The sequence below is a fragment of the Neolamprologus multifasciatus genome, chromosome 13 (genome assembly GCF_963576455.1).
Source record: "Neolamprologus multifasciatus chromosome 13, fNeoMul1.2, whole genome shotgun sequence".
NCBI classification, from domain to species: Eukaryota; Metazoa; Chordata; class Actinopteri; order Cichliformes; family Cichlidae; genus Neolamprologus; species Neolamprologus multifasciatus.
In genome coordinates, this window is record NC_140451.1 from 4,579,765 (window position 1) to 4,594,848 (window position 15,084).

General features: G+C 37.4%; 1 protein-coding gene across 1 annotated transcript in view; it reads right to left on the bottom strand.

Moving 5' to 3' along the window:
• The window catches only part of ttc27 (tetratricopeptide repeat domain 27), an 86,346-nt gene that overhangs the window by 26,011 nt on the left and 45,251 nt on the right, over positions 1 to 15,084 (bottom strand). The window contains 4 exon segments of the mRNA XM_085183139.1: positions 4,075 to 4,197; positions 8,389 to 8,484; positions 12,373 to 12,465; positions 12,467 to 12,487. Coding sequence (XP_085039265.1) covers positions 4,075 to 4,197; positions 8,389 to 8,484; positions 12,373 to 12,465; positions 12,467 to 12,487 — 333 coding nt within the window.

The window sequence follows — 15,084 nt, forward strand, 5'->3', positions numbered from 1 at the left end:
AGGTGCAAATATATTTACATTTTTAAAAAAAAAAATGTATCAATCATCTTTATTCTGTATCAAGATGTTAAATTGTCCTTTTTCCCCCAATGGTTGTAGTTTAGAAACAATGCAAACTCCATTAAAATGACAAAAAAATGGCAGTTTGATGACAGTCCAGACAGTTTTATCACCACAAGCTAACGATGGAAAAGTCGGCAGCATCTGTAAGGGGGCAAATTTCACTGGCTTGACTGTGGCTGCACTGAGTATGGGTTTCCCGTCACAGCCAAAGAGTTTGCTGGGTAAAGATTTCAGGCAAAGTAGACAGTTGTTTGTTTGCAGTTTATGTATGAGAAACTTTTCAATAAGCTACATTTTTTAGATTTTTTTAATATAGATCTTTTGAACCCGTTTTTGCTGTTGGTGTTTTTAAAGTAATTGAATGGAAATGTATCATAAATAAATTGTCAATTCTTGACATCTGTGTTTCATTTCTGATGACTGGATTTCTACTTTTTTTTATTAGTTGGCATAATTAGCAGATATCTCCCTGCAGACTGCAGAATACAGTCATTAGTTAAGAGCATAGCACTTCACCCTCTTTTCCAAATATGGTCATTTTAGGCTCAGAAAAAACAACATGCCAGTGGCTGAAATACTGTTTTATCTGTTAATATTTAGGGAAAATGTGGAGTTTAGAAACTAATGGGATGGTTTCCACATGCTTGCTAGTAAGAAAAAACAAACAAAGAACAAAACAAAGTGACATTTTAACAGCAATGAAGATGTAACGTAACCACTAAACATCATCCAAGTGTTCAGCCTGCGACTTCTACTGCAGCTGGGCAAATGCAATGCAAACATTTAGCTAAAACAGAGACAAGCTGTGAGCCATGCTGAACACAGCAGTCTCTTTCATTATTTATGTCCGACATTACATTACGTCATGAAACAATGTCATTATGACAGAGCAAAAAGGGAGTGTAGGGGGTAACGGAGAAGCAGTGTTGGACAGAATCCCAACCACTCCAGACAAATGGATCGGCCTTGTTATTTTGGATCTCAGTGAGTACATAACACGGACTATTGGCTGGAATTACTACAGCACATGGTTTAAGACTAGAGAAGGGCACTGCACTTTTTATTAGCAAAAAGCCACCTGGCTAATCAAAGCAGACACAATAGACCCTGTAACTGACAAACAAAGAGCTGACAGGCTGTTCGAGCTCTTCACAAACAGATAAGTTAAATGTTCAGGTCAGTGCTCAACATCCACACACAACATTTATGCACATCTGCATTTCATAACTGAGTTGGATTTGAGTACTGGGTATGTTAAACACAAAATCGGCGCAATCTAGTGTTTGATCCGTTACCTAGACCCAGCAGGAATTTAATTTCATCTTTCTAGGTTTTCACCTTATGAAAAGTCTAAATCAATATGGAGAAAACAGCATTTGGCCTCTCAATTCCCCCAGTTCTTCCACTTTTTGCTGTGATTTTGCATCTTTTTGTGTTTCACTGTGGTGATTGTTCCTGTTGTTGTCATTTTGCATCTGTGTTAACTGTTTGTTTTTAGCTCTTTGTTTATTGTTTTGTGTCTCCCTGTAATTACTTTTTTGTATTTGTTGCCACTTTGCATCCCTGTGTGCTCATTTTGCATCCGTTTGTGATTGTTTTGAATTTGTCCGTCATTTTGCATCTTTTTGCAGTAATGTCATTGACTTTCCAACAAGAAACGTTACCCGAGCAGTCATGGGGCCTGTGTCTGCTAGGTCTGTTAAGTAGTCCATCCATCATATTAAACTGAAAAGAAAACATTTGTCATCTGGTGTTTCTGCTGCAAATGTGTTTACCAGCACTAAATCAGTGCCATGTTTGTTTTGGCTTTGCTTATTAGTGTCATATATACATTATACATGTATGCATATATAATGCATACATAAATATGTTTCTAGTTTTGCACTAATGCTTCTCTGTGCATGCATATAAGAGGAATATTAGTAGCGTACACACAGCTGCAGACAGCATACGTGCTGACATCTGCTTTTAACCGTCTCTTTAGTTGTACTGGTTCTGTGTCCACACTTTTGCATGGCTGACTAAAATCATCAGAGTGAAAACTATCTGATGCAATAGTGATCAAAACTTAGTAATGTTATGACTGAGTGAATGACTGAATTATTTCTAAACACGGTCATCACTGGATGTCTTTGGAATTAAACTCAAACCTAAATCTAAACGCCGAGATCACTTTTCACGGCACAATCACAGCAAGAATTGTGTTGTACTCTTGACAGGCAGGTAAGAATGTCCTTGGTGAGTGCTGGCCTATGAATTGGTTATACTCCCAGACTGATAATGCTTCTATGAATATAACAATCTCTTTGTTCAGCTGGAGGGTGGAGAACGCGCCCTCCTTAAAAGAACATGAAGTAATAGGACTTGGTTAGGAGCCACATGGTGATGTTCAGGCATCAGAGCTTTTCCTCTGCGACTCCCTTTGTGGTTTGTGGCTATGTGTAAGTGGAGATCTCTGACAGATCCAGAGCCTACAGGGGACATTACCCCTTTAGTTTAAAAACAATACAAAGTTAGTCATGGTCAGCATTTGCAGCTGCAGTACAAGTTCAGATAAATTAAATACTTTACAATTTTTTTTTTACCTTACAATGTAAAGCAACTTGAGGCAACTGCTGTTGTGATTTGGTGCTATTTAAATAAAATGGTATTGAAGTGAAGTGAACCGTAATCCTAGCATTGTGCTATGAGAAGAACATTTTTTGGCAAGGGATTAAAAATCACATGCTCCAGTCTTGGAAGTCTGTAATCCTGATGGCTAATCCAAGGCAGTTCTAACAAAAGGTAAACAAGCTAACAAATGAGGCTCATGTTGTAGTGAAAGTCAACATTATACTTCCTGTTTACATTCCCGAAGGATTATGACAAAGTTATCAGTAAAACAAAATTAAGACGAAGAAGATACACAAAATCCAGTTCTTCAGATTAATCAGAATCCATCAATACCCTTTTCACTGTAAGATATCAATATTTCTGTTACTCTTATATGTTGAAGTAAAGTAATTGAGGATATGTCTTCTGCGTTGAAACTATGAATAAAAAGTCATTGCAATTTTGAATAATGACCAAGGGAAAGATGAGTGGAAGTGCAGTTATCCTGATTTTTGACTTTTTTCCCCCGATCGCTTCATCACTAATTACTGACAACCTCTAATTTGGCCTTGACAACCAATTTAAAATACCAATCTGCCAAATGAGCATTAAATCATTTAGTTTGAAATCTACAACTGACATGTAAATCACACCATCTGTGCTGCTGTGAACAGAGATTTGCAGAGAGTTAACCACAGCTTGGAATAGACAAGTTTAAGTTTTAATAAGACTGGACTGGAAAACTGTTTTGGAATAAACAGTTTTCCAGTCTTATTATAGGATTAAAATCTTTTTCTGACTCTTTTTTTTCTGATAAGAGAAGACATATTGTATCTATCCCATAGCCAGGAAATTCTTCAAATATCATGTAAACCTTTAATGTTTTTCCTGGATGTGAAAAGGTTTCTCTATTACATGAGATAAGAGAATCTAGAATTCAATAAAGATGATTTAATCCAACAAAACCCCAGATAGAAGGAAAAAAACAGATAGTGACTGTGGGGGTTGTGATTAAAAATGTGTCATTTATGATTTCTACCAAAAGTAACTAGGGTCTGTTTAAGAGAAAATGAAACATTTAATTTGATTTTACATTACTCTTGCCTACATACAGTAAGTGTTACACTATTTATGTGAAAAAAGAAACCATGAAGTATTAAAACAAATTCAAATCAACTCAAAATATATTTTAAAAATGTTAAACTAAGCACTATTACTTTTAGATGATTTTGATTATTCAAACAGCAAGCTGCTGGAAAAACCTCTTCTAATAATACAACTCAGAAATGTTGTCTAGATTAAGTGAAGGATTTAGAGAATAAGAAAAATGGTACGAACATTAAAACGACTTCATTTACATAGATTAGTGGTTTAATATTCAGATCAGTTAAGTTCAGGAATGTTAAGATCAGCGTGTACCTTTCCATGTTGGCCGAGTCTCTCGTAGCAGATAATTGCATCTTCCCAGAGCTCCAGCCTTTCATAAATGAGTACAGCTGAACTGATGCAGCCGAGATCCATCAGAAGGCTGGCCAGCTGTTTCTGTGCACAGGGAGAGAAAAAAGCGAAGACGTCTGAACCATGTTGAGGCTGCTGGCATGCTAAGGTGCTTACTATGACAACGCTAATAGAGTGACAGAACGGGTACTTCTTATATTAGCATGCTAGAAAGCTAACATTCATGCAAAATACTGTTTGCAGATCTTTAACAACTTCTATAACCATTGGCATGAAGGCATATAAATGCATCTGATGACGAAATCAGATAAAACCTCCGTCCATCCATTTGTTATATATATATATATATATATATATATATATGCGCATTAGGGGTGGGGGAAAAAAATCGATACTGTGTAGTATCGTGATATTTTGTTTGCTAATAATGTATCAATACAGGGACAGCAGAAATCGATATTTTGTTACAAACAATTTTTTCGTGGACTGGAACATGCTCTGACTTCAGAGCATGTTGATCCTTTTTCTGAGCAAGAATCCTGACATTCCTTCACTGTCCAAATGTGTTTAACTTTTTTTTTGGCAGCAATAAACATGACAGTTTACTTATTTTAATTTAAGACATGTTTTATTTTAATTAAGTTTAAAACTTTTATTTAATGTAAAAGGATATTTTGTGTTAATTTACTTTCAAATTCTTCAGTTGCTGAATGGGCTGCATAGTTTTCATAAATTGCATAGGTTAGAATAGCTATAATTGTACCAGATGGTTGCGTTCAGTTAAGTTGGACTAGACTGTAATACAAACCGTTCAGTTTGTCAACAATAAAACTGAAATGAGAGAAAGACTGAGTGTGAGACTTTGATATTAGATAAAATGAATATTGATAAAGTTTACCTTTATGTACAGACTCTGAATATCGCAAAATATTTTTAAAAATTGCAATAATATCATATCGTGGGATATATGGTGATTCCCACCTCTAATATATATATATATATATATATATATATATATATATATATATATATATATATATATATATATATATATATATATATATATATATATATATTTATATTCAATTTCACTGTGTTAGTTAGTTCTGTGTGACCTGTGTTAGCATGGAGAAATATAATATCAAAGTGCTTCTAGCAGTTGTAGACTTATGGGAAAGAAGACACGAAGACTCTATCGTGATTATCGTGATTTACAAAACGACAGTTATACTGATAAACCCAACAGGAAAATATTTGCTATGGTCACAGACCAGCCACATGCTGACCTTTTACGCTGGGTTCAGACATTTGGGTGTCCACACTCATCTGTAAGACATTACAATAGTATGATGCGCCAACTACTGTACATCCATCAGGCAGGCTTGAAAACAGTGTAAAAGACATGAGTGAAGATCCAACCTCACCACTGTATGAAATCACAAGTTTTTAAAGTACCATGAAATGAATGGAAATCAGTGAAACATAGGGAAGCAACTGATGGCATGCTTTAGAAACGGGTTAGTAGCAATGTAAAATATACACTACCTGATGTGTGGTTATTGACCAGAAATGTGCAAAACCACCTATAAGTAAACTATAAAAATGGCCTCACCCTAAAGGCATAAAAATGAAATGGCTTGTCATGAAAACAAAGTGTGAGACGGAAAAAGCAGAAAGCCACCCCCAGCAGAAAGATGCATTGCAGTACCTGCTGCAATCCTCCTCCTCAACCGACTTTCAGCTCCCCAGACGGTAATACAGACTCTTCAATTCCAACTTCATTGCTGTTATCAGTTATTACCGGCTGCCTGTGTGATGTTTCCTCCCAAACTGATTTCTCCCTTTCTCCAACACTCCTCCTACTTCAATCTTTCTATTACTGCCTATTCAACCTCTTCTCTTTCCTTACCCTACCTGGGACAACACTGCTGGCAATAATGTCAGCTGGATCTGGCTGATCACTTGCCTAATGGTGCAACACAGACACAAAGAGACAGATGAGGCAAAGATTTTATCAAAATATGTCACAGCTAGTTTCTCCTTTTCAGGAGAAACTAGCTCCTTTCCAATTTGCCCAGCTGGGCCACTCTGATGTGGAGTTTTCCCTGTGACTGAGTGGGCTTCCTCCCAGTCCTCTGGCCTCCTCTGAACTCCATCCTCCCACAGCCTAATGACATGCACGTTACGTAAACTATTGATTCTAAATTGGCCATGGATGCAAGGCAGATAAAGTGCTTAAGGTGTACAGGTGAACTCCAGAGGTCAACTATCAATCTAGTATAAAATTCCCATACACATAAAGTGCTTCTACATCTACAACTCGCTATAACTTAACAATGGGATTAAAGGTGACATTAGAGTTTTTGATACAGATGTGGGGGCAACTTTTGTTACTCTAGCAAACAAAAACCTTAAACAGTGGTATGCAACATGCCTTTCTAGTTCTATTATGGAAGAACTAACGTAATATAGGTAATATCATGCTTACTTCTTAACCTGACATCTCGGAGAATGTTTTTTTTTTTATCTGAATTGAGCATCACAGTATGTATGCAGCCAAAAAAGTTATTTACATACACGGTTTTTAAGTGTGTAAGTTAGATGAACGTTTTTACAACAATCAAACTGTTGTCACTCGGTGCTTTTCTGTTTTTGTCATGTTCTCTATGAAATAAAATCATATCATTACAAGTAGTTGTTGTTCTCTTTAAGACTGTAAAGCGGATGTGTACGTTAGTAAATTGGAAATCTTAACAGACAATGTGGCAGCAAGGAATGGATTTTCTTTTAAAATTTAATCCAGTATAATAACAATTATGTCACATGCGCTGAGTAAGCAGAGAAGAACTTCAGGGTGATAAAGTTTGTTCTTGAGAGAGTCAGAATTTAAGTTAGGAGAGTGCTGCTGAGAGGTGCCCCTCCATTAGAAATGCAGATAAATAGAAGCTCTGACCGCAGAATCAAATATTATCACAAACATTTCTCAATAGCCAAAAACATATGAGATCTCCACCTCTCTGGCTAAGGACGACCTGGCAGAGAGGTGGAGAGATTTGTCTCAGACAATGATAAATATTTGTCTACATTACATTTGAATGCCTTAACATGTTGGCCAAGAGGAAATTGGCTTATTGACCAGATATCTGCCTCAGTTGAATTATGTAAACAGATGATGTGATGTAAGAGACCTTTTGGTTAAATGTAACTATGCCATGAGAATTAAGGCACTTGAATTCTTATTAAAGGGAAAGAACCTTCATTATAAAGAACAGCTGAACTGTCTTGTGTTTAGTGTTTTCTTTGAACATTGTGCCAGAGCTAAACGAATGTGATGTAACACATAAACAGCAGTGACCAGGACCAGTGTTCTAGTGGTACACCCACCAGAATCATAAGGTGATGTAAGCTATTTGTTACTGGTGACCAAAAATGTTCCAAGCATGCCAAAAGAATGGCAACGATAAAGCCAACTGAGCTGATTGTTGCATTGCTCTTTGTTCTGTTAGCCAAGAACAAACAGCAGTTATGCATTATTGATTATAACCTTTGACAAAGCTGCTACTTGAAGAATGCAGCACTACCCAGGAACAGCTGCTCTTTCCCCTACACCCTGACCTGGAGGCCTTTTGTCGTATTGTTCTGTCCCTGTTAAGGACATGACACCACTTGATTTCAATCCAAATGTAATATTAATTTTAATCTAATTTGCCATTCATTTATCTATGCTTAAAGAGTTAACTTAATTATAACTTTGGTTATCTCTACTTTTTCTTTAGTTTATTTTGAAACAAAAAAGGAATTTAGAATAGGACAAGACAAGGTATGATAACAACAACATTAAGTATACGAGCCATGAGCTCTGGAATGAAAGAGGATGAGGTCAGCCCTGTGATAACATTCACAGTATTTAAAAAGTAGCTCTCAAACCCTCAACAGCAAGCCTAAGGGGCGTGTCAGCGGTTTAGTGAATTCTTGTTTTAAGGACAGCAGACGCTTTTTCTTATAGTAGAACAATCAAGGCAAAGTTTATGACCAAAAAATAGCAAAAATGTTATTGTATTCCATCTCAGGTGCACTTATGTGACATTAATGCGAATTATTCAATGTATCTTAACTGAGACATTATCGTTTCGTGTCATCAGTGACATTACTAGTCTCTGTCCAAAAGATTTTTTTAATGATAAATTTAAAAAAAACACAGACTCTCACAGTCAAAGTGAATAAAGTGCTAGTTAATTTTCTTTTAGTTGAAAAAAACAGAAAGGGACCTAATACCTGGACAGCCCATCTGGGTGGTGCTTGGCAGCAGTAAAAGACTTTGAGGCGCTCCGTCACAGGACAACTCTTGTCTTCAAAGTGGTCTACTATTGCCTGGAAAAGAAAGAAACTCAAATAAAGAAGGAAACAGCTGAATTTGTTCCACAAAATGTGCTGCAGAGTCTGTAACAACAGAGTTCATCCCCCAAAATGACTGAGTATTACTTCCATCAGTTGAAGATGTAACCAGTATCTTTACTGCTAGCAGTGCAAATATATGTATATATTCTGTGCCACTGACAGGGTTACAGGGTCATTAGGCATGAAATGGGCAATGAGAGGGAACATTCATGGAGACAAAGAGCAAATAGTGAACACAACTCCTGTAGCCTACAGCTGTTCGTTCTCCTTTTATGATTTTGAATTAAATAAAATGCTAGGAGGAGCAAACAGGCACTTTTTTGTGGTTTCCTTCTGCCACCATCCTTGCAGAATCTTGGCATCTTTTCCAAAGGGTCAAAACTGATCAGATGAACAAATTAAAATCATTGAGACACGTTTTAAATGTCCCCCCCATACAAAAAATGTAGTTTATGTCCAACGGTACACATAAAAAAAAACACGAGAAAAAAAAGTAAAGAGGAATGTTTTTGTAAACACAGAGTTGTTGCTAATAAATTAGAGAATGGCAGTGGAAAGCTAACTTTATTAAATTAAATAACTGATTGCTCGTTTTGGGTTGTGGGAGAGTTGCTGCCCCACGTGAAGGAGTTGAAGCACAGCACCTGGTGTGATGAGGACATTGTGGTACAGATAAACATGAGCTAGAACACGAAGCCCTCAAAAGGATGAAGCTGTGGATAAAAGCTGTCAAAATAAGCTCCCTGGGCTCAGCCTTAGAGGCAGACGAGGAGCTCGCACATTTGGAGCGAGTACAGCCACTGCCGCTTTGCACTGATAGAAACAGCTGAGGGGGTCAAGGCATCTGATCAGGATGCTTTGTGGATTCCTCACTTTGTAGGTTTTGTGGGCACCGAACAGTCAGGAGCCTCTAAAGGTAGTCCCATAATCTTCTGGAGAGATCATTTCTCTCTCATCCAGGATCCTCCATAAAAAAAACCAAAAACCATTTTATCTGAGAGACCCTGTTCGCCTGCTTTCAAAGAGAAATTATCTCAGAGTGGACTGATGGGCAGACTGATGGATGATCCTTATCTTGAGAACTGGAATTATTTATCCAAAATCAAGCGAAACAACGTAGAACAACACTACATGTCGAATTGATTTAGATGCATGTCATCATATAGAATGAAATAGAAACCAAGTGCATTTTATTTGCTCAATAAGCTTGAGACCTTTATAGGAAACCAATCCAACTACACAAAATCACAAAATACATCTTAAAAAATGACATTCACTGCTTACAACTTTACTCTGTACCGCCCAGGCTGTGGCAGCTAAAACAGCCTCGTTTTACTTCTGTAAGGACGACTGTTGTCCTCGAGTCCTCCATTTTTAATAAACCCTAATGCACCTTGTGTTCACTCTTTCAGGCATGTTATTGATCAACATCCGCAGTAACATTTGGAGCTGTGCAACATTAATGGTATGGTTTGTGCTCAGGGTTGTTTGGAGAAAAAAAGAACAAGGTTACTCAATAACTGGAACTGTGAGTCTGCAGAGCTCTGCGGCTCTTAACTGTTTGTGGTCACACTAATTTTCTTATTCTGTAACATGACGGCGAAACCATTCACAGATGGGCAGATACGATTACACACAAAATGAAAACACAGTAACAAACAGTATCCTTGGATGGACTTGCACTAGAGCAAAAACCACTCATCATGAAATCAAGGCTGCAGAACTTCTAGAAGCTTCTGCCATGATACGCGAATTGGTCTTCAAAAACAAACAAGAAAACTAGCTTCCTTCATTTCAAGCAGTTCAGATTAATACTCAAAGTTCAATTAGATAATTGATAAACCTTTATGATTCTTAACTTTAATGGGCTGTGATTTAATTATCCAAATCTGGGCAGGGCAGATAAGGAAAGCATGTGCATCCGCAGAGTACTGTGGAAAACCTGGCCTTTGATTTTCCTGCTATGGTTTTCCCTCCCCAAAGGTGATCAGGTGACCAAAGAGGCCACTTATATCCACTTAACCACTGTCACGTTTATGAAACAAGCCTTTAGAAGATGCTGCACTCTGCCCACAACCAAGTGAATACAGCAAACAAAAAACTGACAAATTGAGATTCAACCAGTGATTTGTTATTATTTAGGTGTATGAAGAATGCCAAGAAAACATTCAACATATCACAGCAGCAGCCTGGACTTTCTCCATGAATTCATGGAGCCTCAATTTTGGATATGAGAAATACGGGTTCATTAATCCATGTTTGCAGTTTTCTATTCTCCAGTTTTGGCTCCAGTGCCCTGTGCCCACTGCAGGTGCAGATTTCTGCTCTTTGCTGATTGGAATTATTTCAATCAGCAATTATTTCCGAAATAAACAAACAACAACAAGTCACAAGAACAATGTTTTTACCAATTCCAAGACGATTCATGTCCCCGTCTGCCTCCTTGGGACTGGAGGTGGAATGTTTGTACTTACAGACCCTTTCCAAAAAATGTGAATATCAAGGAAAAGTTTATTTATTTCCATAATTCCATTCAAAACATTAAACTTTCATAGATGATAGATTCAGGGCCCACAACTTAAACGATTTCAAGTACTTAGTTGTTTATTTGTACATAATTTGGGCTTAGAGCTCATGAAACCCACGAAAACAGGCAGACAGAAGATTCAAGAATCTGGCAGAGATCCAGAAAGAGTGGAATGAGTCAAAGCTTCAAAACCACTTCTGAGTCTGAGCCAACGTCGGAAGCGACTCAACTGGGCCAAGGAGAAGATGGACTGAACTGTTAGCCAGTGGTCAAAGGTCCTCTTTTCCGATGAAAATAAAGAGTGCCTTTCATTCGGAATCAAGGTCCAAGTGTCTGGAGGAGACAGGTGAGGGAACGGACCCAAGCTGCTTGAGGTCCAGTGTGAAATATCCACAGTCAGTTATGATTTGGTGCAATGTCAGTGCAGGTGTTGGTAAAACTCTGCTTCTTAAATCAGGGTCACCGCAACAGTCTACCAGAATGTTTTACAGGGCTTCATGATTCCTTCTGCTGAGGATCTGTATGGAGATGCAGATTTCATCTTCCAGCAGTACCTGGCCCCTATCCATACCACCAGGAACACCAAAACTTGGTTTGATGGCCATGCCATCACAGTGCTTGGCTGGCCAGCCAACTCACCAGACCTAAACCCCATTGAGAATATACGGGGTATCAAGAGGGAAATGAGGTCCACCAGACCCCAAAACAAAGAAGAGCTGACAGCAAGCATCAAGGAAATCTGGGCTTCCATAACTACCAGGCAATGCCACAGGCTGATTGCCTCAATGCCACGGCGCATCGAGGCAATGATTAACGCAAAGGGATTCCCAACCAAGAATTGAAGATTGACATATCATTTTGAAAGTACCACATTTTGACTGATTTGATGTGATCCTAATTTCTTTTTTTTTCTGCAAAAACTGAGAAGTAAATGGTGATGTCTTCACAGCATTCTAATTTTTTGAAATCCTGTTTTTGTGGGTTTTATGAGCAGGAATCCCAAATTATATACAAATAAACAACTAAGTACTTGAAATCGTTTAAGTTGTGGGCCCTGAATCAAAATGTATAAAAGTTTAATGTTTTGAATGGAATTTTGGAAATAAACTTTTGTGTGATATTCTAATTTTTTGGAAAGGGTCTGTATAGCAGTGACTGGCATTATTTTGACATATGGTGTGATAGGTGGTGGTGCTGGAAGAGACTGAATCTTATTTCAACAGGGCGACACGTATGGCCATTTCTACAATAAGCTGGATTGATTAAGGCAGGCAGACCCTTGCACACACTCTGCTTTCTGTTTATTTTGACCTTCCCCCCGAGTAGTTATTTACCTGGGTTTGCATCATGGCTCTTTCTACACATCGGGATTTTCCTTTTTCCAGTTTCGTCCTGAGGCAAAGTGCTGACACTTGCACGGGCCAAACACTTGGGTTCAGACAAAACACACTGCGGAACAATAAAAGAAAAATAGAGGGTCAAAGATAACACTTTATTCACATCATCAAGGAACACATGATTTGTGGCAAACACAGTATCATTCTGGTGACAAAAGCCAAGGAGCTCAGGAAATAGTGCCTCATCCTCTAATCAGAAGGTGGCTCATCCAAAGGTCCAAAAGGATAGAATTGAAGGGATGCATTTAAGTATGTATGGCCGAATGAACGTGACTTGTACGTAAAAAGTATTTTCTTTATTTTCTACTAACTATTAAACCCTTAAAAGCGAACGCAAGCAGATCAATCAGATTTCATAGTCCATAAAACCAATTACATTACACAAGAAAGAAGCAAATGAAAAAGCAAACCTGGCATTACCTTCCCAAAACACAGAAACTATACAAGAGCTTTATATACCTGACAATACAAAGACTGTTGTATTAACAAATCTGTGTGTGTGTGTGTGTGTTTTATTTATTGGTGAATATGGAACATGACACACTCGTTCAGCACTTCAAATTATCGACATCCTTCTGAACAAGAAGTAAATTGATGCATAACCAAGTTTTCTTTTAAACACAAGCATAAGTTAAAGGATGCTTTGCCCCAAAAATTATAGCTTACAGATGACAAAGTATAATATGCATTACACTGGCACTCATGATTTTGGTATAAACAGTATAAAACAGTACAGAGACAAATAATAACATTAATAACCTAACATTATTAGGTCAGAATTGTCTTTTTTTTCTTATCAAATTCTGCAGCTTTAATAATAAGCTCAGAATGCATCCATATGCACTACTAAAATAGATAAGACAGGGATTGAATTGTAAACTATAAACTGATCTGTGTTGTATGTTGGTCTGTCTCAAAATAAAGTGGATTATACAATGTTTGTTCCTCCAGTATTCAAGTTATTACTGTTACATGATGTGTATATAAATGTGCACAACTTTAAAGGTTGTCACAGATGGACTCCGCTTCTGATTCTGGGTGTAAGTATTAAACTAGACGATGATCAAAGTGAAGATTAGACATCAGTATATAGTTTTGCAGCTAAACCCAAAAAAGATCTCTTTGCTTTTAGGTTTTTCACTCTGGGCAAGTATTGTCCCAGTATCATTCCAGTTTAGGAAATTCTCCAAAACCTGCCTTGCACTGTGCCATGCTGCAGAAACAAAAGTACAGTCATAATTGAATGCACTGTGATTGCACAGTGTGCTACATAAACAATAATAGGTTCACCTTTTTGACCTTTACAGCATATACTATATTACACTGGTGGAACCTGAACTTTAGGTCTAATTGCAATCTTATTAATCAAGTAGTATTTTGGTAAGCTTAGTTTTTGTTACCGCATCCCTTCAGATTTTTTGTTTTTATTTTTATTTTCAGTTGGGACTGAAAAAGCAGTGCATCCCCGCCCTGTATGAATCTGACCTTTTGTACATGGAATGTTTAAGGTGTAAATGAGCCTGTGAAGAGAGGCAACGTGTTATCACACTTGAAATCTCTTAAAGCGGAAATTATCTTTTTACAAGAAACTCATCTGAAAAACATAATAAACTTAGGTGTAGATGGATTAATCAGGTGTATTACTCAACATTTTCTGCTAAAACCAGAGGGGTAGCTATATTAATTAAGAAAGATACTCCATTCAGGCATACCTCCACTATAGCTGATAAGAATGGTAGATGGCGTGCAGCTCCCCGGTCAGTAATACATGACCGGGGAGCTGCACGCCATTCCGATTATTCTACTGAACATTTATGGACCTAACCATGATGACCCAGAGTTTTATAGAAAGGTTTTCAGCTTAATTCCGGATATAGCTAATAATAATTTAATAATTGGAGGTGATTTTAATTTAGTGTTAGACCCATACTTAGATAAATCCCTCTCCAAAAAAACACATTGTGTAAAGGTAGCAACTTTATTAAAACACATATGAACAATATGAATATTTGTGATGTGTGAAGAACTTTAAATCCATCAGGTAGAGAGTTTTCTTTCCACTCTTCTGCACATAACGTTTATTCAAAGATTGACTATTTTCTGGTAGATGGTAAAATGCTCTCCCTTGTTCGTAACGTAACCTATCACAATATTATTATCTCTGATCATTGCCCTGTCACCTGCTCCTTCGCACTTAGCAACTTCACCAAAGCATATAGGAATTGGAGATTTGACCCACAACTACTGAGCGATTTAAAATTTCAACAGTATATGAACTCTCAGACCTCTTTATTTTTCGATATAAACGATAATGCCGAAAGCTCACCTGATACATTATACGAAATGTTTAAAGCCTATATCAGGGGGTGCATAATATCATATCAGGCCTCACAGAATAAAAATAATAAACTAGAACAGTTAAAATTAGAAAAAATGATCCACGATTTGGACGCCAATAATGCAAGGGCTCCCTATTTAGATAGCTACAACACTATTTGTGCATTAAAATATAAACTAAATCAAATACTAACCAGCAACATTAATAGAGCGTTCACCTTTGTAAGACAGAAGTACTTTGAATTTGGGGACAAGCCACATAAGTTGTTAGCTAGACAGCTAAAGAAGTTAGAAAATGACAGAATGATTCAC